Genomic DNA, 26277 nt, shown 5'->3' on the forward strand with positions numbered 1-26277 from the left:
CTAACGCCGCATAGTGCACAAACACAAGTCGACCAATACTCGTGGTAACCCTGGTCGTTGTTCCGTCTAATCTCTCTTTTATACCACAGAAAATAAACGCAGTCTACCCGAATTGCATTTTCCTATATTTTTTAAAATGAAAGCCGTCGTACAGAGAGTAATAAAAGCAAATGTAACAGGTAAGACATTAAAGTACGAAAGTGTACTTTCTTTGAACTTTAACGCCTCTATGAGGAATTGTAATTACTTTTTACTTGCAGTCGAAGGTGAAGTTATTAGTTCCATTGGTAAAGGACTTTGTGTTTTAATTGGAATATCGAAAGATGACACCAAAAAGGATATGGAATACATGTAAGTATATCAATATCAATATCAATGCCACAGACGGTGACTTTTCTACACGCGAAAACAAGCCCAGTGAAATAATTAATATTCATTTGACGGAACATGTTGGCATCTTTAACGCACTCTATGCCAAGTACCAACCTGTGCATCAGTAAATAATTTTGATAGAAGGAACATGCAACAGCCCCGTTATTATATATAGGTCACACACTATTGAACTGCAACATATAATTATGAACTACTAATTTATCTGTTAGCCTGTAAAAGTTTTATAAGATAGAAAACCAGTCGTTTTTACGTTTGACTTCGTTTCAATTTTATACTGATAATCCTGATGATGGAGGCAGCAAGACCTTAATTAACATTTTCCTATGAGAACCAAGAACCTCAAAGGAAATAAGGTTTTCTGAAGAGGGCTGGAAATCTGTCATGCCTTGGAATTTATTCCAAAATATATATTATAATACAGATTGCCCATAGTTGAACAAATACTTTAAAAATACAGGTGGTCTCACTTAACATGGGACCCACAATAGCAGCTAGTAAACTGCTGGGAGATAAGCATCACAATGCAGAACAAAGCCATCATATGGTAGTAGGTGGATTTCATATTATGCAGGACTCTGTTTCATACAGGTATTATAAAATATCCTCAGCATTGTTTTAGTTTGTTAAATGAGAGCAGTTGCAAGCTATTTGTTAAAAGAAAATTCCCATTCTTTTGGTCAGAAAAACTGGCCATGCAGCAGCCAGCAATTCTTGTGTTCATTAATTGCTATGTATGTGTGTATATGGGTAGAATTCCTTTTAAAGTATAAATTGCTTTAATGAAAATAAGACTTATTTATAAATTATGTTAGTATCTTACACAAAATTATAATTCTTGGTTTTTAATACAAACCTTTTATTGTTTCATTGAATGCATGTGAAAAGGAAGCATTAATCAAAGAAATGGTTATGAAAAATAAGACTTACAAAGTATTTGCATATGAAGAATTATTTTTCAAAATATGAACTGGTGTATTAAAAGGATATAAAACTGACTGTGGTTGAGATCAAATACTCATTACTTACTAGAGTACTTCTCAAATTGTCAGGTCCAAGGACTTGATTATGACTAGCAGGTAGGTCAGAATTAACTGTATTAGGTACATCACCATTATCACAAGAGCCCTAAACCATTCCACATCTGCGTGTCCTAATTTTCATTTTAATGTTATGCTCTTATGCAGGTCTCTATAAGATTTTTTTAAATGGTGTTCAATGAATTTATTTCCCCATGCCACATTATCTCACCATCCCATCTGAGACGTAGAAAAATACATCCATGTTATGATTTGTATAATTTTCAGAGCACGTAAACTTCTCAGCATACGACTTTTTGAAAATGACCAAGGAAAAAAGTGGCACTTAAGTGTGAAAGACAAAGGATATGAGATTCTCTGCATAAGCCAGTTCACACTCTATCATGTTTTGAAGGGCAACAAATTGGACTTTCATAATGCAATGGCAGCAGAGAAGTCTGAAGCTTACTATAAAGAATTTCTGGACCTCATAAGGGTCCAGTATCAAGCAGATCTCATTAAAGGTTAGTATGCTATCACCATAGACCCATTCTGTAAACTGTGATTATGGCCTTAGCACTAAAAATTGTTTTTATGGTATGTGGAACAGCATTCCTTTCAGATGCCTGCAGTTTGCTGTTGTCTCAACTTGAATAATGCAAAATAACCATTCCTTTTATGAAAGTGAGGGGGAAATGAGGGGTTACAATTCGGATACGGTCAGGAGGGGGTTAGAATCCAATTATATTGTTGCATCTTGAAAGCCAAAATAAGTCCGAGTAGCTGCTTGGTAGCTGGTAAGTGGCAACAGTCTGGTCACTATGGATGGATGTGCTAACCACTGTTTTCTGTAGCACTACTGTTTAAAGCTGTAATATTAGACTGCTTCTGTTTATCACCTTACAATCAATGTGAAGTACCACCAGTTGTTATGAGAAAATAAGTAGACAACTCCAGCAGTAGAGTTATACCAGACAAGCTTTATGTGCCTACATTTCCCCAGCTTTCCCATGAGAAAAAATAATTAAACTAAAGATTTCACCAGTTACAATATTTATACTATACAAAAGTAGAAAGAAAAGCTATATGAACATCTAATACTATGAAGGATGACAAAATAAACAGTAAGTGAATGAGCAAATTGGGACATCTGATGCACAGCCAGTAAAGGTCCTACCATATTTTCATGTCCCTGAATTTACCCATCTGCATTCACTTTAAAAAAAAAAAATAATAATAATATTATTAGGCCCAGTGATCCTCCTGCATGTTCTAGAAAGTGAGAGATTATTTTTCATGCTGAGCTTATGGAATGTACAGTTTAAAAAATAAGTGACTTCTTTCTTTCTCAGATAAGGCAGGGCAATAAATGTTGCTACCAACTTGTTCCATTCATTTCTCTTCAAAACATGTTGCTACCATCTTTTTCACACTACACCACACAGTAATTTCTGATGTTTCAGACGGTAAGTTTGGAGAGTACATGCAGGTGAACATTCAGAACGATGGTCCAGTTACAATTGAGTTGCAGTCTCCGCAACAGAAGAAGAATGTTAGTGACCTTCAATCTGATGATGTTTAATTTCAGTGTAAAATATGCAAAACCTTGTATAAGTAATAAATGATCTTGTTTATTATATGCTTCCTTGATGAATTTACTTTCACAATACAGAAGATTGGTCTTTATAAGCACCTATATATCTTTATGTGTATGCTACATATATTCAAAGCAATTGGAAGGGGCAGAACATCAAACAGTTATATCCATTTCCACAGCCTATACCACGTTTGTTTCCATCTAAAGGATAAGTATGGAACTTCCTGGTCTTTGTGACAAATGCTGAAAGCTTTTGTGTTCACTACCTTACTTTTCTGTCCATCCAACCAATACAAAGCCTTTGGTTTCATGTCACTAAGGTTTAATTGCCAAACTGAACCCAATTTACAGAGATACATGCCACAACTTACAGTATTCACAATTTCAATAATATATTCTGCTCAGGTCACACAAACACAACTCCCCCCCCTCCCATAATCTTATATACTTATGTCAATATTTTCTAATGTGGCGCTTCAGTTGGCCAATAAAATAACCCATTTTTGTAACAGTGATTATCATGAGAACAAGGGCATGTCAGTTGATAATGATGCTTTGATAATCACAGTGACTGCACCCCCCCCCCCCAAAAAAAAAACATTTACACATGACAATCAAAAGTTGTAAAATTCAGTGAGGGATCTTGACTATTGAATACACCAACAAACTGCAAAAACACTTTTTCAAACACCAGGGGGGAAATATTCGTTGTCTTTCATCGAGGTGTAACAATTTAGCTGCCAGCCAGGTGTATATTGTCGCAGGGGCTAAGTACTGAACTATGGGGCACATCAAGCAGACACCAGTCTACAATAGCACATTGTTCACTGTAGAGATCTGTAAAAATGTTGCATAATGTTTTATTATACTGAGACTCTTCCCCAAAAAGTGGATCCCAAGGTTACTAGAACCTTCATGGACTCATAATTCTAATCTAAAGAAAGCAGAAAACTCACTTAATGATACAAAGTATTTTAAATAGTACACATACAAAAAACATCTTAAGAAAATAGTTGTGAAAAAATTACCAAAAATTATTTTGTATTTGTGTGTGTGTGATGCAGTGACAAGTGAAACCTACTTGTAGAAAACCCATCCCCAAGGTCAAGCAAGTGTATGATATTTTTACAAACTGTGTAACACCACCAGCAATGGGTCACAACTTATGGCAACTCTTTGTTGGTGGTAATGAGCTTTCCTTTTTTTGAGTATTTTTATCTCGAGGTGTCACATTACAAAACGAAATGGCAGCAGAATTATTGAGTGTTGCTTCAGTATTGAGCTGATTAGGCCTTGGAAGATCTTCCAGCAGCAACACTCGCCACACAACTCTGTGTCCGTCCATGAGAAATTAATGGTCCAATAACTGTAACACTGTTTCACCACAAAGGGAAGGGGCAGATTTACTCTTCGACAGCAGCCTGGACCACCGGTGACTGAGCTGATTCATTGGGTGCCTGCAGAACACACATACAGTACCCATTAACTAATGGAATAATTCTGTAGATGAACCTTAAGCCATAAACAATTAGTTAAGAGACTAATATAGCACTGAATGATTGAATGGTTAAAATAAAAAGTGTGCTGTTTTCTCTTCATTTATGGGTTTGTCATAATGGCTATGGGATTAAAATCAGAGAAAGTGACAATGTAAGTGAATACTTTAAAAGAAGACAACTCCATTCATATGCAACAACCCATAATTACTCACCTGAACTGATTCTTGTGTTTCTGGCATCTTGACATCAGAGGTCTGAACTGGTTCTGTCTCAACCTGCAACAAAGCATAACATTCTCAAACTCTCCTAATTCACAGGGCTGATGTGTTATTGTTTTTTCTCATCAACCTCTCAAACATCAAGGTTGATGCAGATTTATAAAATGCAAACTATAAATGACAAGAGGCAAACCTGAGCATAAGAAAGGTAATGTTTTGTATATTCAAATGATTTTTTCTTCTTTAAGTCACTTCCACACTTGTGGGTAAACTGTTGTATATTCATGGTACTCCATGAAAACCAAGCATAATGCTTGATTAATCCACACATAAATTACCATCTGCTAAATGAAATACAGGTAGCCCTCGATTTGCACCAATTCAGAAGAACACTGATTTTGAAACCAGCAAGTCAAAAAGTGAAAAAAAATTTCACTATTATTTATAACTTTTACAATGTATCTCATACTGCTTCTTATACTAAATTGTAATTCTTGATTTTGAATAAAAGTTATAAATACAGTCATCTCTGCAATTACGTGCGTCTCGTTAACGTGGATTTGCTCCAATGAGATCGATGAATCGGTAAAATCTGTTTGTTAAATGCAAACTTTTGTATATGCGAGTTTGCTCTTATGCAATTTCCTTCCTGGCGCTTTAAACTTTCAAAGGACTAATTTAATGGTGAAATTTTGAAAGAAAGAAAAAAAGAAATCACGACAGTCCCCATTACATGCCTTCTTTGAAAAACATGACGATCCTCAACCAGTGACTTCGTCAGCCATCGCCAATAGTAAGTGTATAAAATATATTTTTTAAATTCCCTTTATTTTAGTTATGTTATTTCAGAGCTTTAAATTTAATATCATTATATTACTCATCAATATTTTGGTGCTGGGAACGCATGTCATTGACTTCCCATTGATTTACATTATAAAATCGTCCCAATTTATGCCGGTTCCTCCTGGAACACATCCTCGGCATAAATCGAGGGCTACCTGTAATAGGAAAATAATGTAGAAGAGAAAATAAAATGTGAGTAGTGAATCAACATAGCTAATTCACAGGATACCAAATTGAAGCTGTACAAAAGGAAGACCAAAAACAGTGATTAGATGCAATCATAATCAATAGATTTGAAGTAAGACACAAGAATGACTGATAGTCATGGAGTTCCCATCTGGGGAATGTGGAAAAGGCCTTGAAGATGATGAAAAATATGAAGCTGATTGGGTTAAATCACCATGGCATTCCTATGAAGATGAGTGGTTTGGGTTCATTACCTGAGCAGGGATCTCTGTGGGAGCTGGCACCTGCTCCTCTGCCTGGGACACCAGTGGTATTGGTTCTACAACTTCAATTTTCTCAATTGGTGCTGGTACTTCCACTGGTTTTGGTACATCAACATCCTCTGTCTTAGGTTCCTCAACACAAGTTGGTGTCACTGGTTGGTCTATTTTGGCTACAACGTCTTCCTCTACTTTTGGTGTAGGGACAGGAGATGCAGGCTGAACAGCTATGCCTGGGACACCAATCATATCCTTTGGTTCTGTTGGTGAGCTTTCCACTTGTGCTACGACCTCTGCGACTTTCTGAGGTTCTGTGATGGATGCAGCCTCAATTTCTGTGGGTGGTGGACTGGCAGGCAGGGGTGGAGGGACTTCTTCGTATGTTGCCGGTGGCGATGGTGCCGCTGCTTCTGGCTCGGATTTGCTGGCAGATGTCTGTTGCTAAAATGAAAATAAAAGTGCTGCAGACTTGTCAAACTAAACCCGTCATTCTCCGATGTCGAGACAAACCAATACACCACATTCCAGCAATGTATAATGCTACAGCTTCATTTATATCTGATATCCTAACAAACTTTGGTCTAAAGCCTTGGATCTGACCATCACAAATATGTCAGACTGAATTTCTGATATTATAATCAGCCAAATGACCATCCTCCTGATACCTGTTGGTACCTAAAGATTGTTGGCCCTACCTCATCAAAGGTACTTTAACTTTCATTCAGCACACATACCTCTTTGCACGATTTCTCAACTTGTGCAGGTGGAACCTCTACAGCAGCAGGCTCCTCAGTCTTTGCCTCAACTTCCGCAGCTATGACTTCCTCCTTTTTCTCAGTAACTTCACTGTCCTTTGCTGCATCACTTCCTGCTTCCTGCTGTGTCAAGAAAACAAAATTTAAATCACAGATGCCAGAAATGCATCAGCTTGGGTTTTACATCACTACCACATATTATAGCCCATTCAACAATGCCGCCAGTATCTCAGAGCTGAATGATAACGATGACTAATAAATGAACTGGAAAGAATATTGAAGGGAGTGGCTGAAGTCTATTTTAAGGTTATCTTTACCTCCTGAGAAGTTCTTGGAGGACCTAAGGAAAAACCCCTAAAACCTCAGAATAGCCTGTCTGTGGGCTGAGATTTGAACCTGAGACCTCCTGAATATGAAGTGCTACTGCAGGAAATTTTAAGCTCCAAGCTAAAAATTAGTGTTAAAAGTGCCATCACATTCACTCTTACTTTGTGAAATGCATGACAAATCTACCAGCACCGTATATATGCACATGGTACACAGATTGATAGAAGAAATATATTATCTTTCCTGATAACATGGTGTTATGACTAGTGGGATATCTGTTTTTATGAATGAACACAATGGAACCTGCAAATCTGGTACTACAAACCTGAGCGATCAATGCTGTCTCATCTATGGCCACGGCTTCTGATGCCTCGATCTTCTCCTCATTAACCTGAAAACATAACAACATTGCCATGCAGATAAACTTCCTTACAGCGGAATATGAATGGCAGGATGCATCGTGGGCAGTAAAACCATTACATATGATGTGGTGGCATTACAACTATTACCCATAAACTGAAGATTTCACCAAGCATTTATCCCAAATGGCAGCATGCGAAAATTTCGATTTTATTAGTTTTATCACCATGATCCATTCCGGTAGGATTCGAGGTCCTCTGATGATGGATGCAGCAAATACCACTGAAGCTCCAGAAAAATTCTACTAGACTATACCGCGCTACAACCCAGAAAACAGCCATCTGCTGATCCATTGTGGTTTCATGCAAAACATGTCATTCATATGCTGAATCAAAGCAGTGAAAAGGACCATGTTTCAAGATTCTCCAGTACTTTGGAATCTGCCACAAGGAATTCTGAACTGGATTCCTCACCTTACAAGCACTACATATAAATATTAAAATTCTAGTAGTCTTCATTTTTAGCCCCCACCCCACCCAAGTAGTAAACACAAGAGGCAATCATGCATTATCGCAGAACATATTGCTTGAAATTTCATGGCCGACTGAGCGGCTGCTGCCACTGGTCAGAATGTGCCCTACAACGATATAAACAGAAGTGGCTGTGGGTTTGATTTTGGTTCCTGTGCTTGTTTAACAGCACTCTTTTACCAAAATTTTAGGGAAGACTAAATCTCAGATTAGTTGAGCAGGGAATAACAAGCATGATTAAATACATTCATACGAAATTGAGGCTGGGGGGAAAAAATATACTGCTTGGGAAACCCATACACTGATTGGGGATATATTAAATTGGGGTAACATGGTTAGCTTTTGTGATTAGGGTTATAACTTCCAAGTGTATTAAAACGGCATTTCTTGAATATCAACTATCCAAGAAAAAACATACAAGTCACATTCACGTCAAATGGACACAATGGGGATAGTGAACTGTTGTTGCGTGAACTCTGGCCACCCCTGCACTTCCCCTCAATCTATGATCAACACTTACGTAATATTCCAGTGAAAACATCCAGTTTCTTTAGTCTGGGTCTCCCCAGCATCAGACGTTTATGTGTCCTTAAAACGACTGCTGTTGGATTGAAAAGGCCTAGAACAGGGGTGGGGAACCTGTGGCCTTCTAGGTCCTTAAGTGCGGCCTTTTGACTGAATCCAAATTTTACAGAACAAATCCTTTCATTTTTATTAATACATTTTCAAGACGCCCTTAAGGTCACAAATAACGGATACCCATCTAGAGGATCAACTGAAACTGCGGACCTCCATGCTGCAACCAAGCATTCAAATGCTTTCTAACAAAAAGTGATAGTGGAACCACGGTTCCGGAGAATTTGACGTAAATACGTCTATACGGAAAGGAAGTTTATATATTGGCTTTATTCTAAACATTTCCTTTATACCCGCTTTACAATGAGTAAAGTTTGGTTAAGACTTTGCTTATTTAACTTGAATTAGTTACGCTTAAGATGGGTCTGTGGTCGCTGAATGTAAGGTAGGGTAATGTAATGTTTTATAGGTAATAACAATGCCGAGTAAACACGACGTTCCCTAAGTAACCAGGTTACACTTTTTCGTTCCACTTTTTTGCCGAACGACCCTTCCTTATAGACGTATTTACGTCAAAAGCAGACACAACAAAGTCATTAAAAGATTAGTTAACTTTAAAATTAACAAATAGTTTTCATTTTCTGAAATTATTTAGTACATAGTAGTTAGATTTTTGCAAAATTATGTACATTTTTAAGTATATCTAATTGAAGTTCCTTGAATGCGGCCTTATTTGATTACAGCTAAATTAATGCGGCCTTCCAACATGAAAAGGTTCCCCACCCCTGGCCTAGAATTTGTAACCAACGTTGACAAGTGTTGAAAGAGTCCCCTGTTTCAGCACAGGCTTGGACATGAACTTGGTGCAAGAAGTGAACACAAGTGGGCGGTTATTTTGTCTGTCCGACCAAACATAATGGCGCATATGATCTTGGGTAATGGGTTCGAGCTCCACTGGAAGCGTACGCGTGTTTGTAGAAACTTGCGATGGACCTATCTTACAGCTAACCCGAACTAACGAAATTTACTAATTAAATTAAAAAGAAGCAATTAACTGAAAACTGTTGGCAAGGATTGATAAATGAAGGAAGAAAGGAAGCCACATACACATTCAGGCTGGCACGGTCTTCACTAAACAAGCAGCCCGCAGTTCAAAGGTACCAGAGGCATATCATCGAGACGTCGGGGCAGCTGTTCATTAAACAACAGAAGATAGGACACCCTTACAAGGCTTTGAGCAAACACATGGCCGATATGACGCTGAGAAACTACTACTGCAGGTACAGCAATAGCTTTATTACGTGTAGCAGTACAATGCAAGTTGATGCACATTGCAGATTATAGATTGCAATGCACGGGCAGTTTGAACATGTTCTGAGTGGCGAATCATCCGTGGTGTATCCATGAATCATCAGTGGCGTAGTGCAGCTGTGCTATGAACTGAGACCCAACAAGCGAACCAAAAATCAACGTCGAAGCTGGTGAAACTGTGCGGTCAACAACGATATTGATAGACAGCACTAACGCTACCGAAAGATTTGTTAAGTAAAGCTGTCTTGTTCGTCCCTACAGCCACACTTTTCAAAATAAACTTAAATTGCAATGGCGTTCATTACGTTTGCGTGTGATAGTTACCCACTAATGTACACTGAGTGTAAAGCGTAGGATGATAACATTTTATTGTTTGCTTGCTTTAAATGATTTTAGACTGGGTGAATTTTTTTTAAAATATAAAATCGCTGCCGGACTGAAACTGAATACACTAACGATTCACCCAAAGAGAACAAAGTCGCAGAGTTAATCACAAAGAAGCAAGACGACTGGTCAAAACAGTTATGCAAGAAGCATTTGTAAGCAAAGAACATGACGAGAGTACAAAATTGCTTTCTTAATGAATGAACTATGTCAAATATGTCGAGTATGGGGGACTCACTCGGAGGGGTCCTAATAAGGTTGGGTTTTTTTTTGTTTCGGCGTTTTAGTGATGCAATTACGTTGTTTTCTGAGAAGCTCGTTGCCCTTGAACCGGGCTCAATATGTAGAAGATATAGCAGTTTCTGATCGTATCGTCTTGGTTAGGATGAACGAAAACACAAGAGCTATCCGTACAATTTAAGAAGAAATACCCCATCTAAATGAAATCTCGAAACCCATACGTATCTTCATAAGTTTCACCAACAATTCAACATATAATTTTTCGGAACTTTTACTTTCAACGTAATTACCTATACAAAGAAGTTATTTGAATCTAAATACTTCTACACAATAAAATCATCATCAGCCGTCATTCTCTTTAGCAACAAACACTTTCCGATACCACAATGACACAGAAAAATATCCTCTGAACTATCTTTCGTGGTGCTAGACTGTGTGCGGAGCTACTTAAGCAGATAGCAAGCAAACTAAAGAGAGAGAAAAGCAAAGCAAAATGTAAAAATTTCATCCTAATGAATAAGTTGCCAACTGACAAAACAGAATCGTTTGAAAAGAAAATGTTTAGACTAAACGTGGTTACCACAAATTTCATGACGACATACAATTATTGCGCCATTTTAGGATACTGCAAACCACCAGCAACAAACATACTGACGTACGGTACACACGTAACATGGAACTGTAAATGTTACACAAACTGGGAACATATCGAGCGGGTAGCACTGCAAACTAGCTATCTGCTGTGCTTGTTCACGAACACTTGATCCCAGACGCATAACAATAAATCAACCCTTGTTTTTAACACAACGCACCCAGACCTGACTCATTCCATATCATTAATTACAGAGGGACAGTTATATCCACGAATCAGGTGACGCGTCTTACTGTCTATGATGCATAGACACAGTCGAAATTTACAATTTATTCCGTTCTCAGACAAGGTTCTTTTATGGAATGTGCAAAACTCATGGTTTACTTATATTATTATAATAGTTAACAATGATAAAATGACTGACAAATAAACAAAGTCAAATCTATGAAGATGGACTCTTATATGTATCTAAGAGGGGCAAACACAAATGCATATACAACGCTGGTTGAAGAAAGACAGTGGCTTGAGATGCGAGGATATTAAAAGGAATCGCACCCATACACCAGTTAAACCGAAGTTAATCAGTCTTTTGTTTGGCACAGTTCGGGTCTCACAGTCATGTGAATGCATCACAATGGAGTCGCCATTAGCTTTATATAGTTGACCTCAAGCAAGGGCAGTACAGATAATACCAACAAATTCCTCTGACTCCTTTTTTATCCCAGAGAAAACTGTGATAATCACATTGAGCAATTTAGTAATTGACTTCAATGCATGACAATTATTACAGCAGCAGGAGCCACCCGTTTGATAGGAAATGCAGAGTTCGGCAGTGTACAGTCTGAAACGAAACAAAATGCACAACCACGGCCGAGCTGAACAGACGAAAGCAGCTTCTACAATACAAAAAGGCGTATACATGGACACATACTTTTCAGGCGCGCTGATCTACCATCCATTTATAGCAGCGTCCATGTCGTAGCGGTGTCCCTACTCCTTCAATGCCTACACAGCACTCTTACGTGTTGTATCATTTTCACAAACGAGACTCTTATGACAAACAATACGGGACAATCCATGTGGTGTGGAGGTAACTGGTGTCAAAACTCAGATACTACGGACTAAGTACGGCTTTTAAGCTGTAATTTGTCAACATACTGATAGTCGTGACTAACTAGTGCATTCAGTCGATTTTAACACTTCAGGCCCACAGAACGAGGAAACTATTTCTAAACATTTGAATATGTTATGCGTGACCAGGTCCCAGGGTAATGCCAAGGCAGATTTCAAAACTATTGACCAGGTCCCGAGAAGGTGCCAATTTCTAACAAACTGCCAAAGATACGGTACTCAAAACTATCTTTATTGTTTATTTTAATATTGTAGTGCCGCCCCATCTTGTGAAGTGTAAGACACGAGTATTTGTTACTGTCTGATTCAGAGACGATGCGACGTTAACTCGGCCATGGGCGAGAAGAACGATAAACAGATAATGGATGTTACATTACCTAAATAACTTTTGAACATTCGGTTCATAACTCCAAGAAAATACACCCCATCTACGGCGATGCTGGGAGGCGACAGGTTCCTCCGAAACGTTGGTAGCCATCTACAAGACTGCAGTGCACCGCGTTGGAAACATTAAATCTCTGTCTCAGAATCAGTAGGTTAATGAGGTTTACAGAAACAACCTTTTATTATAGGAACCATTATATAACTCCTATTGAGCTGTATACAGTTCAACTCAACCCCGAAGGGGCATATTACCTCGAGATCCATGTGCTTTCAAGAGCCTTCTAAGAAACAACCACAACAGACAGGACACGACACTGCCACAAGACTGAAAATTCACGGCGCAACCGTCTCTTTATATAAAGTCGCTCGCTGCAGTTCTCATTGGTTGCCAAACTACAAGATCGCGTTACGTTTGCCCCTCAACATTTCTAACCTTCGGCAAGGTTCCCACAGCCCACAGGACGCAACGCACAGGGTGTGGTTAGGATCATGTTCAGTTGCAAACCCCCCAGAAACAAGGCCGTCGGGTCTGGAGCATTTTACATCTCTGTTAATACTGTAAAACTTGTAATGGAATCCCCAGGAACCTGAACACTTTCCTGTCTCCGAACGATTTCCGTTTAATACAAGTACTTCTGGATAAAAATAAAATACAGCAGAGTACACATGATCCACATCACAAGTCACAAATACACATATTTCGTCCATGGTCGAACTTGATTCGCCCCATTTGTGACAACAATGTTATGTTTCGCATAGATTATAATAATCGCAACAATGAATAGCTTATATGAACAAAAGGCTGTATTTCCCTTAAAGTCTTGCACCTCGAGCAACGTCATCACGGGACGGAAAGTAGGGATTCATGACTCCAAGGTGTAATCACGTACCGAACAGTTAATACTGATGAATTAATTTGGACTTTATCATGCAATTCATTTAACCGTAGCGATACAAACGCGGGAGGGGAACTTCATCCCTAAAAAATAATATTTTGGTCTTTCGCAATGAAATTCCTAAAAAGGAATGAAAATCTACAGCTTCCAACAGGTGCTATTTACGCTTGTCTCGAAATGAGGGCCACACAATATGGAGGCACACGCTCAAGCAACCGAGATGACCGATTTCCTGTTCCAGACATCTACAAGTGGGTAGGTATTGGTGAGGAGACGACAGAGGCCGCGGGCCAACGGAAGGTCGTCGACTCAATTATCCGATTATCCAAACAAACCTGGTGCTTCAACCTACGAGTAGACGTGACTTTATTACACACTGTGGAGGACACAAAGCACTGGACTTGAAATGACCTGAAGTAAACTAGAGAAAGGTGTAGCAGGAATACAGAATGAGGAAAAACTCGAAGAAAGGAAAATCAAAGAAAATCTATACGTTTCCAACAGTGTAGGCCGCATATTTTTCAAACGAGTATTTTTTTCATTTATCACTGGTTTCGATTTTCGTTCATTCATTCATTCATTCATTCCAGACACAAATATGTCGACAAAGCGAAACAATATATGCACCGTGGCCTTGGTTGTTACGCTGTGTGGTATTGCACAAACTAATCAGAGAAAACTACCTCCTCTATCTTTGGGGGCGAAGTCACGCAAGTCCTGAAGATGTGTTCCTCAGAAACACTGGAACTCGTCTATAAACCCGCATGTTGCCACAACCCATAAGACCACCATGGGCATTTTCACCACATCGAGAACCTTAAATATTTATATAAAAAAGTGTACAAATGAACTGCATACCATTTATTACTGTAACACTGCTCATGAATCGAAAGGATGAGAAACTAAAACCAAATACATTTGAGTATATATATGATAAAAGTTTATTATTCCTGCCACTTGGGTTTACTTATATTTCCACTTTAAGTGCTACACTCATAGTTGTTACGCTAAATGCGTGCTGTGTGGTTTCACGAGTCAAAGTCTACGGTTACGGAGCGACGGAGGTTTCGTACGGTGTTTGTAACGGAATCGCCAATAAAAATGTAGGTTTACAAGAGGCTTGCTGCCCCACAACAGTACACAAAATTCTACGGGAACGACCGAAATTAAAAAATGATAAAGTGCCAACTGAAACCGGAAACAAATATTACATATGCCGGGCCACACATGAGGTCCTCACTGAATATCTGTGACATGTAGGTCACAAGAATCATCACGTAACCGATTCAAATGCGTTTAGTTTTCATTACTGTGCCTTCTAGTTCATGAGTAATGACACAGTTAAATATTACGCATTTAATATGTACACCCTGTATATCCAACACTGCGGAGCGCCAAGAAAAATATCCCCTGCATTTATTTCGACATACACCATATGAAGGGGGGACTAGGAGAAGTTAGCAACTAGCAACTTATTCTGCCAATAACGCTGTTTCTTTTTAAAGAAAACTGACGCAAACATGCCTAAAAACTTTCAGCACAACAAACCTTCACCCACATCCAATTTAATCAAAATTCTGCGAGTATTTTATTGGTGATCAGCCACAGGACAGGATGTCCGGTGTGTAACAAAGCCACGCAGCCCGTGTAGTAAATATGCATAATGGATAATGGGTGGAGGGGTCAGCGTCAAGACAATGCTCAAATCGAACTTCCAAAACATGAACCATCCAAACAAATATCACTTATTACCGTTTACGATTTGTCAATATAACTTATGACTGAAGACAGTCACAGCTTCGCAATAGATTAGCCATGTCGACAATAAATTTGATTGTACGCAGTTACATATTTCAACACTTGATTAGTTTTGTCAACAGCACGTAGTGCTTTATCGTTTAAACAGTAGATAAGCTTTAAAAAGGTAGGAATAATGACTGCACGAAGCCGATCACGTGTCAACAACAGAACTAATGACTGAAGTAGTGTGTCCGTGTTTCCGAGGCCCCATGTGCCACACGGATGGCTGCGACGCCACTCGAGATATTTCCGCGCAATTTCTGTATTTACTGTGAAGGCCGCGTCCGATTTGGCACGGCGCGGCTGCTATATTTCCCCTCCCACAACAGCATGTGTTCTGGAGACATTTCATCGAAGGTCGCCGATTTGCACCTGCTTGTCTGTCTTTACTGTGGAACACACTGTTCATGTGTGTTTGTTTGCAGCGCGCAGCTGTCGGAGATTGCAAATTATAAAATGGAAAGCTTATAGGAAGTGGTCACAGTATATTACAATGACTGACAACGGAAAATCATCGGCCGATATCTGAACCCGAAGCTCTCAAACAGGAAGCAAGAAGGGGGGGGGGGGGTTGCGACAGACTCCTCACACAGCGTTATGACCAATCACCGGGCGGCTTCTGAGCGTTGTCGGCGATCGGGCAACACGCGTGGACTCCGCTCAGAATTCAGTACGTCCTAACCCATGTATACCACCAGGTGCTAAGATTAATTTTAACTGTGTTCGGGGCGTACTTGGTCTGGATACCGGCTTCCCGAAGGCTTTGTCATGGTTTTCCTCATTCTCTTTGGAAAATTGCCGGGAATATTTCCTCAAATTTGGAATCGGATTGACATCCGTATTCCATTTATAACAGCCCGCCCCCAGCTAGACAGACAACCTATGCTCTCGAAATTCCTAAGTTCGCAGGAAATTTGCACATAGTATATTTAATACACTCTTTTTGTGCGTGGGTCTTGGAAAGATGCTGGTGGTGGCGGCTGCTGTGAGGGAGGGAGGGAGTCGTTTCCTCATCCCTCCCAAGAGGTAGTTCACTTGGCTAGTTACAACTTTTCAAAACGAGGAAGTCCTAAGTATGCTGTTTCAATTAATTTAAAATTTAAAATGTCGTGTCTCGACAGCTATGTCTGAAATGAGATATGGAAAATCATCATGAATACCGCCCAATAAAAGGAGGCAATACAACGGAAAACGAACTTTTAGGTAAAAAAAAAAATTATTTCAACCGCTAACTGCAGAGTTTAATCCGCCTGACGGGGTACACTTCCCACTTTTCAGCCTTAGGCTGCTCTCAAACTGGACACACGAGTCTAGTGTTCAGTAAGAAAAACTCAGGCGAGTAAATATGACAATTTCATTATGTATAAATATCGTCCAATCTATGGGGGGGGGGGGGGGTGTCAAGCAATTCTACGGCTATAATGAAAGTGACTCTGAACATACAATGGACGTCATATCCGTCGTTGTAATTCGGCATAATTCAAGGTAATCCACTAAAAATACCTTTTCTTCATTCATTGCAGCTACCCTTCTCTGATTATCTTACTGTATCTTTAAACATATCGCGCAGTACCTTCAGTCTGCTACCATATAGACTTCCAGATCAATAATTTTGTTTCAGTCTGTTATTCCAAGTTTTAATTATATAACACGAAATATCCATTACACGTCTCGAATTAATGAAGCAACAGTCCAGCCATCTTCCACGTCACAACCCTCCAGATGCGTCGTGTCTGCCGATTTCACTTTCCCTAGTCCTGGATGAACGGATGCAAGCAACTTTAGAATTCTGGGCTCTCGCAAAAAACAGATTTGTTCAACTCCCCTCGAGTATGCATACTGAATTTCTTCTCAGCACCATGAGGGATGGGAGAGCTCCAGTTACACAGCGACGAAGCAGAGGTAATGCGTCTAAATCGAACTTGGTGCCAGGTTTTAAAGCCGACCAAGAATCAAATGTGCTGAAAAAACCACATCCATGTCTCAGTCCTTCCAAGCTATTACCGACAGGGTATATTAAAATAGGTCATAACTGCTTGTTCCAGCCATTAGTTAATATATGTCTTGAAATATAACAAACCAGTTGCCCAACCAATCCCAATATAAAACTAATCTATCGTCTATCCGTGTTGGACTTGAATGTATCAGGAATAGAAGGGGGGACAGTGACAGCAAGAGATTTAAATTAATATTCAGATATTAATAACACGACAACCCTTTAAAAGATCTTCCTGTTTCAGAGTTGTTAGAAAGTACCGTGATCGCAATGCATGACGGGACAGACAAAACCTCAGTCGGATGTCAAGGAAGCCGACGCCTTGGCAATGTTTACTGAAATGTACATATAAAATGAGTAGAAATAAATGTTACCATAAGTAGGAGTATTTAGGCACTTCGCACTTTTCTCGACACCAATTCAACCATTTTAATAATAAAAGCACGTAAACACTGTTTACACCCCTTTGCTCAATTTATTTAAGAATGTTAGCGGCATGAAAAGTAGGCATTATGAACTGTAGTTGCTTTTAAAGCCTTCTCCTTCTCTCCTTGGCTCTTTATTGCTTGTTTCTAACTCCCAGAAAAGTCGTTCCTGTTCTCCTCGCAGTCCGACCCCTGCCAACCTCTTGCTTTGCAGGCATCTCCCACCCGTTCTAAATGTAGTGTTTCTCTTAACGCTCTCCATCTGTCTCTGCAAAGACCCTATTCAATTATTTTCTGTAACTTATCTACCATTTATATCATGTAATCGAAACGTCAAGACACCTTTCCTACTCCTAAACGGTGTCACAGCCCTAAAGGAGAAAAAAAAATGGATCGCCGTGAAAACCCGAAACCTTGCAACGTAGGTAAATTCTGTGTTGCCATGGAAACATTAGGTACGCCTCACGACGGACTGGTAACGCAGCAAGCTGTACACAACCAGCACTCGGGCGTGACAAGCGTTGTCAGCCCAAGCCACCACTGCAACGAAAGGGAAATTTGAGGGCAGATCGTAGTCTGTTATCCCCGGCATACGTAGGTGTGGCTAAGAGCGTAACTGAACTGCCTAATCTCATTTTTGTCTCTGTCTAGAACTTACAGGAAATCCCAGAAACACTGATGGTTTTATAACCTGTACATGACCAAAACACAGACGCAAGAAAGGGATTAAACTGTTCTGAAAAAAGTTCCAAAATAAGAGACATGAGGTTTCCTCGAATTTTTGAATGGGCTGTGACGCCTCCACACTGAAGACTGTGGCGTTGCAAGACTACAAAACGTCACAACCCAAACGACTACAATCAGCACACTAAATTACAAATTGTAAGATACAACTGGACAAACCATAATAAAACATCTATTAAAATACGCGAATTCACCGAAACGAAGGCGAGGATTATGAAACACACGAACAAATACATGGCAAGTCGTTAGATTAACTATAATTTTTAGGTCGGAACAGTCTAAAGAACCGAAACTACGATAACGTAAGAACATATTTTCTACAAGTTATACTAATTGGTAACGGTTATACCACAATCAAAACTACAAATGCTTCATAATATAAAACTTCGCAGTCGTATGTGGAAGACAGTCTGTGCCCAAGTCCATCCAAGAACAGCATGTGGCAGATTCACACGTGTCTGTCTGTCTGTCGACCTGACCGAGGTACTAAACGGTAGTTACAGAACGACAAATTGAAGTGCCATCAAAGAGTGTACATAATGTTTTAGCACCAAAACTGAACCTGTTTCTTAGAACTGTGTGAACTCGAAATAACCAGACAGTTGTACTTGCTGGCATCAACATAATATCCACAACTGTCAGACAGGACCATACACAGGCAATAAATACGCTGAGGTGGTATGCCTGCTTCATATTCAAGATCTCTCTACGCCCCGAGACTGACTGTGCGTTTAGCTGACTGTTTCTCGGTTCCTAGCAAATGCTTCAACACACACCGAAAGAGACCTCCTTTTTCCAATTCGTCGTTCGTAATTAGGGCGCCATTTAGCAATATAAGGCCAGTGTAGCTAGCGAAAGCAACGTTTTCTGAAAGCTAGATAAACACATAAGGTGGGTGAACACTGTTAACGATCTAAATATACTGTGGAAAATAAAAATTTCTATCCTTAACCTTCTTCGTGCAACGAACAAGATAAAACGCCTGGAAACCAAACTCTACGCTCCGATTGGTTTTTATCTGACTTGAGTCACACGAATAACTTTGTAATTTCAGTCACAGAAATACTCTTGTACCATCCCTCGACACTTAAACCATTCATTTGCAGTTTCCAAATGGAAACAGATTGTCACCAAAACGTATGCCTACAACCAAAAGAAAACACAATCCAGGAACCAAACAAAGCAGACTTTTCCTGCGATCATGGAGCAAACTGTACGCAATTTATGTACACGTCCCGTCGGCAACATAGATATTTGTAGTCTCGACACTCCGAGGCAGTCTGGTGGATCGGTGCAGGGTGTTAACCCCCGTGCAGAGCGAGGGTGCAGCCTGGCGATCGATGCCAGACACCCGGCGGTAACTATGACAACGACAGCATCCCTCGCTGCACGATCACACAAGTCACGCTACTGAGAAAAACCTCGATCACGTGGCCTAATGATAAAATACACCCATTGAATTAAGACACGCCTCTTCCACAAACCTAGTTATTACTTTATTGTACAAATATGGTTCTTCAATAAATTGCTTATAAATTTTACATTGCTTCCCTGAAGTACAAGGAATTAAAGCAGGTATTCCACAGAAGTGTTCATTGTCAAAATGGCTACACCCGAAATTTGAACACTGTTAATGGCACATCAGAAGCCTGATTTAGTAGAAACACGAACTTATGAACTGCTTATAGTTAGATGGCCAAAACCAGGCCTTGAACAGTTCAATGAACAAAGCGACGTGGTCACAATCTGGTACTTATAGTTTGCGAACATTCATAACGTAACATACCTCGCATTGTTAGTATCTCTCTTACTTACATACACAAATGCGGTCTATGATTTTTGTAAATGTTTGTACAACCAGGTGTACCAATCAGTAATTCTGCATTCTGCCTTGAGAGTGTATTTAAATAACATAAACTAATTCTTCCTTGCAATGGGAAAGTGTTTTTTCCGGCAGGGACTGAATATTTAAATGCTTTTCTGCTTAAATTGTATAATATTATTAAAATGTGCGGATAACACTATTTGTTTGAGAAATGGAACACACGGACAAACTGAATCACCGCATGTGTCATGTAACCTGACGAAACAGATCCATGGCAATGATATACATGCTGACCGTGTGCAGGAGACCGTGCGCATTAGCAGTCTGATGGCCGGACACTCCGATATCAATGCGAGTCAAGGATCCGTCGGCCTGTGATTAAACTTCCGGCGTGTTAAAATTTAAATGCCTCTTGCGTCCGTAGCGCCTGTAAGGCCACACTCCGCTACTGTAGGACACGCGAGCCAAAGATGCAGCAGGAGCGCCGTTTGGACACGCGTGTCTTTTTCTGAACGTCTTTCCGGTAAGCAGTCTTTGGCATCCATGGACCTTTATTGTGGTTACAAACCCATTACAGACGCAGTCGACATGCTGGGGCGTGATTTCCTCGTATATCTAATTACGTATTCACCACAATGAAAAACGTTCCAAGTCAGTTTTATTTTGGCCATGTAACTTCACCTAAAGCAGACGATAACCGAACGGATTAGATTCCTTCCTTAAATGCTGGAACTCGCTTAGTTGCTCAAAAATTTATCCGTCTTTTATGTTAAAACAAATGTTCATTATCGTTTACACAAAAGCCTTGACTGTAGTAAAATCCAACCCACACCTTCGCATTCAATTTCTACAAGACTCACGTAAATATTACTATCCCATTTATGGAGAGACCTCCAAATTAAGTTTTTTGAGCCAATAGTTAAAAATGGCAGAGTATTTACCAACGACAATGAGAAAGAAGTAAGTATTACAAGAGTGTAGTTAGGTAAGACATTACTGTCATGGTGCAGTGGTTGGCACTCCTGTTTCTTCAGCCCCATTAAATTGAAATGCCGTAACAGAGATCAAGCGCGCTTCTCATTCCACTGAATTCCATATACACACTATTTCCTATGTTCGACACTGCACTGTTAGAGGCGTTACATGAAGCATGAAAGAGGCATGCAAATGAACTCCAACGCGGGGAAGGACGAACATTTAGTGTTGTAACCCAAAACACCAAAATTACAAGCAACGTTTCAATCTGTATTAACGACTTTATACATTACTAAGTCTACCAGAGCCTCTGGCTCTAAATACAAAAATTTCGTAATCACCATTACACCCTCCCCCAAATTAATAAGTCTTAATTCAATCGAGAACATAAAATCGAACTGAACAGTGTTTCAACGTAATCGCGGGAAAGGCTACTCTTTTCGACTGTTTATAACCACGCCTCGGTTGCATTGTAGAATCTTCTGAAATCTCGTTCTTCCCAAGGAGATGATGACCACATTCCCAGACATTAGTTACCAATTTTAACACAACAGAAACGACAACTCGACCCTCCCACAAATGAAATACTCAAGGTCACTGAGAACGGGATTCCCCATAAATGGAGCGACCACTCTTGCAACCCCTGCATTTGAAAACACAAAACTCATTTCGGGCCAATTTAAAATTATGATGACTGACATAAGCTACGGTTATATTATTGGCAAGAAACTGAATTATCCAGCACGTGAGGCAGTTTTGAGACATCTTCCGGTCTTTCATCAGGTAAGAGATACTCAGACGTCAACAGGCAACTCTAACGCGCCCTCGTAAAACCGTTTTTGAAAACGTCCCGCTGCCACCATCGCCTGCTTTCCTGGACTGGCAAATTTATTATGGTCCAGATGAATTTATAAATTAATGATTTCCATACGTTTACTCAATCAACCCATTTCATTAACTTCCTGCGATAACATAAAATCAATGCAATGGAATATGTTACGTTACAATATTTGTCACTCTAACCAGGCAAAATGGTGTGCAGAGACATTTGTCAATTAGTTCAATTAGCCGGCGCCAGCCAACCGGATGATCAAAACTGTTCAGCTAGACAAAAGAAATGCAACACTAGTAATGAGGAAAGTGCCCCATACAAACGAGAAATCGTGCAAATGAAAGTTACCGATGCATATTTTATCTTCTGTACAAATTGTAGGACGAACATAATTTTGAGAAATCTAAAAAAGACAGACCTGTATTTCATGCAGAGAACGTACACGGACCAAAATAACTTCAGCAATATTTATATCTCCAACATCAAATTTAATATATCGGTTCGGGGTTTGAGAAATCAACACGATAAACGGGTAATGCCCTCAATCAATTGTACGTTCATTTTAGTTCACCGACTGATAATACACTCATGACGACGACGGGAAGTCTAGAGAAGTTCTGTACCTGAATTAACTTCCTATTCGCAATGTCTGGAACGCAAATAACTGTTCTGATAGAGATGAACCATACAAACATTCCAATGTTTGCTCGTCGCCATGTTAACACTGTAAACTAGCACAGTACGTGCATCATAAAATGGAATCTCCTCACGTATATCTGGCACGCTGTCTTCCTCGAGTTCACACAGCCCCAGCAAACCACGAGGTCGCTCGGAGGACATTCTGAACCTTTACATCGTGACGTTATGTGATAACGGTGTGACACTGTTAAGAAGGGCCGGTTACATTAGCAGTAACGCTATTTCGCCTAACATGCCCTGTTCCAATCTCCTGGCTAAAGTACCGGCTAATTTAGAGGCTATCTTGGATTGTTTTAATGAATCCTCCCAGCTGAACACAAGGATAGTTGATAACATTTCGTTGAATAATTGGATCTAACTTCTGGTAGGACCTCACCTGGAAATCATATCAATTAGGTTATGGTCTCTAATGGAGGTGATTAGAAATGTAAAGAACCTACAGAAGTTTGCTGTGCGACGAAAGGACAAAAATTAAGCCGGATATCATAAAAGAGGCTGTGAGATGGCTAACTGGATGGGAAAACTGTGCCCGGTGATGGGTTTTTGTATTAGTGGCTCTGAACCTTCATCATAACTGTTTCTGTCGCCGTTATCAAATTACATGCAAGGTCAAATAAAAATCCTACAACGTTGCAACACAAAAAACTGAGCCCATTCGAGGGGAGACAGCTCAGAACTCGCAGCGTAGCGAAGCTACCAATGTTAACTTAGTGCCGTGCGTTAAGGGGGTAAGTAGTGGGGGGAAGGTTGCCCGTGGCCCTGAAGCATCAATTTGGTGATACCTACTATAGCAGGCTATATCGGATGAAATTTGTGGTGGGGGAACCGTGCAAGGGGACAAACCCGTGAACCCAGCTTTAATTACGGCACTGCAACCACAATTCCAGACATTTTCTCCCATGTCCAATGCCTGAAACACTTAGAAGTATTCAACAAACATAGGCTCTTCCAAACGTTTGTCTTGGACACTTTAATCCAGATACTTAAAACTACATCATGCAGAGCTAGAAACACATGAAACATAAGTGGAAAATTACGTTACGCACGTTCAAGACTGGGCATGCGCAATAAGCAAAGGCTGTATGTGATGGCATCTGAAAAGTTATTTCAAATGTTCACACTGCCACTATCAGAATAATTCAAGGAAAGACGTGTGTCATGAGTCACTCAACCGCATTCCACTGCAGCAGGTAGTGACTATGACATGATGATGTAAGCTGATCGTGTTGAAATCGGGCTGTGTGCAGCGGTTACCCTGACTGCATAATTACCATCGGGCACAGAAAATGATAAACCGCGCTTAATCATCACTCGATGAAGATATTAAAGAGCGGACGTCACCATTTTATCCACGATATCTTTTAACCTCTGCACTAAACGGAGATGGAGCTTCACACTCCGACCTCTTTAACAACGAGAAAAGAAACCGATGGCCAAATTGGACAGGATGCTGGGTGGGTCTTCAGCAGGCCTATACACACAGGGCTCTTGCCAAAGAACTCAGGTCGCCCAGACCGTCGTTCATTGTAGAGCTGCAGTGGCAACAGACAGGTACAGAGGTTTGGAGGAAAATCATGACCACCTCTGGACATCAGATTTTACGACAGCTTCGAGCCAGGGACATTCAGAACAAAAGTATTTGGCTAAGCACTGCACAACGCGTTATCACTGGCATCAGAACAAGTCAGTATTACATATAAATAAATACATTTTCAGCTCAAATCGCTTGTTTTTGGAACCAATTAGTGTTTGTGTTGGAAGTACATAGTTCAAAGAGCTTGCCTGGCTCTACGATATATATAAAGAACTCTGGCGGAAACAGCCACCAGTTGTTTACTGGAAACTGGTGACAAATACCCGACACTTAATCACATGATAAAAAGCGCGACTGACTAGCACGGGGGACAGACCCATAATGCCTTGCGTTGTCTTTGGAAACAAGGCAGATGTATGGAAGACATATGCAGCTAAACATTATGTTGTGATTTGTATGGAAATCCAAGTAGCGGTGACCTCTTTTATGCGCTTTCGTACACAGCGTATAAAATTGACGCACGAGAAGGTCGCGACGGACTGGCTGTCTGTCCGATCCCAAGTTTCGTCTTCGAAAGTACTCAACGGGCGCCGAACAAATTTTACTGCGGGAGGTGAGCAATAACAACTGTCGGATGCGTAACTTTTGACTTCATAGGTCTAAAATAACCCATACTTTACACGCAATTTAAACCATCATACTGCATACAACACCGTATAAAACTGTAAATAGTATTATTTACGTCAACCTTTACTGCATCATACTGCACCACACGTTTCGACCTTCTCTGGTCATCTTCTGTAGCACATCTTACATATGTACATGTATACCCATTTACAAATCACACTCTGCAATTGCCTAATGTAATTTCGTACCTATACTTACCATTGTATAATGTAAGATGTGCACCATAAGATGACCTACGCAATACATCATGATACAATAAAAGATCGTGCAGACGAAAATAATATTTGCAGCTGTAATCATGAAACCAGGATGTAAATCATAAAAATATGACCTCCTCCTCTGGCATTTTCACCGATAGTAAAGAGTGACAAACCAGCAATTCTAAAACTGATTCTTGCAGAGTTTGTATTTCTGACAGTCAGTTTCATTCCAGGAACAATATCCACATCTCTGCGAACACTAGTGTCGTCCAAAAGCCACCACTCTGCCTCGGAAAAAACATCATAACCCTACCAATCACCACAGCCCACTATCCTGTACTGCAGAGCACTTTTTTTTTTTTTCAAACAATGGTCCATGGACCCAGGGGGTCTGCAATGTTGGAAGGTTTAATGCTTTAATCACTTTACTTCCACACTTGAGTGAAAAACACGACAAAAGAAAGTATTCCTTTCCATCTATATTTTAGTTAGTCTGTGTTCTATTTAATCAAAATGTAGGAGATAATTTTGGGTAGGGAGCATGTCTGAATTCTACACTAAAACCAAATTGCTTCCAGTCATGGGCCTGTGTATGTCTAAATGTTCAAAATCTCACTGGGTGATTAAAAGTTGGTGCAATTAACAGTTAACGTTCGTCAGAATTTGGGACACACGAATGTAAACAATTTTTAACTGAGAAAGAAACCGCAGACACAGAATGCACAAACAAAACTCACCTCGGCAACCTCCTCCTTGGTGACATCGCCGTTCTTGTCCTCGCGTGGCAGCTTGCTCTTGTCTTTCTTGGAGAAGCTGATGGACCGGAAGGACCACTTCTTCTTCACCTTCTCTTTCTTCTCTTTCTTCGTCTTATCATCCTCTTTTTCCTTTTCCTCTGCTATCGCACTCTCTGCCTCAGGTGTCTGGGCTGCAGTCTCAATTTCGCCATCTGCTACCTGCTCAGACCCGTTGTGTATCACTTCCTCCTGGTACAGAGAAATTCACGACTTAGCACATATCACTTACTTTAATTAAGAGATATGATTTTCTCCGTAAATGCAG

General features: G+C 40.1%; 2 protein-coding genes across 7 annotated transcripts in view; one reads left to right on the top strand and one right to left on the bottom strand.

The window, feature by feature from the left end:
- Nucleotides 1–38: 38 nt before the first annotated feature.
- On the top strand, nt 39–3046 carry Dtd (D-aminoacyl-tRNA deacylase). Of its 2 annotated transcripts, XM_022069138.2 has the most exons (4): nt 39–179; nt 261–351; nt 1698–1933; nt 2873–3046. In XM_022069138.2, the coding sequence occupies exons 1-4, from the start codon at nt 137–139 to the stop codon at nt 2989–2991; spliced, it is 489 nt and encodes a 162-aa protein (XP_021924830.1). In that variant the 5' UTR covers nt 39–136; the 3' UTR covers nt 2992–3046. The 2 variants fall into 2 exon arrangements, with proteins under 2 accessions (XP_021924830.1, XP_087213687.1); XM_087357561.1 differs by lacking the exons at nt 1698–1933; nt 2873–3046 and having other exon boundaries at nt 261–355.
- LOC110832284 (uncharacterized) overlaps nt 3016–26277 on the bottom strand; it is a 50796-nt gene continuing 27534 nt past the window's right edge. For 4 of the 5 annotated variants that reach the window (XM_022069134.2, XM_022069135.2, XM_087357560.1 and 1 more), the window contains 6 exons: nt 25953–26201; nt 7420–7485; nt 6747–6890; nt 6007–6453; nt 4718–4780; nt 3016–4463 (listed from right to left, as the gene is read on the bottom strand). In XM_022069134.2, the coding sequence (XP_021924826.1) occupies nt 4410–4463; nt 4718–4780; nt 6007–6453; nt 6747–6890; nt 7420–7485; nt 25953–26201 (1023 nt within the window). In that variant the 3' untranslated portion in view covers nt 3016–4409. The remainder of the gene's footprint in view (nt 4464–4717; nt 4781–6006; nt 6454–6746; nt 6891–7419; nt 7486–25952; nt 26202–26277) is intronic. The other variant, XM_022069137.2, reaches the window with a different exon arrangement.

Source organism: Zootermopsis nevadensis, unplaced genomic scaffold, assembly GCF_977971745.1.
Source record: "Zootermopsis nevadensis isolate Lab colony 2312 unplaced genomic scaffold, Znev_1.0 Znev_ptg000028l, whole genome shotgun sequence".
In the NCBI taxonomy this organism is placed as follows: Eukaryota; Metazoa; Arthropoda; class Insecta; order Blattodea; family Termopsidae; genus Zootermopsis; species Zootermopsis nevadensis.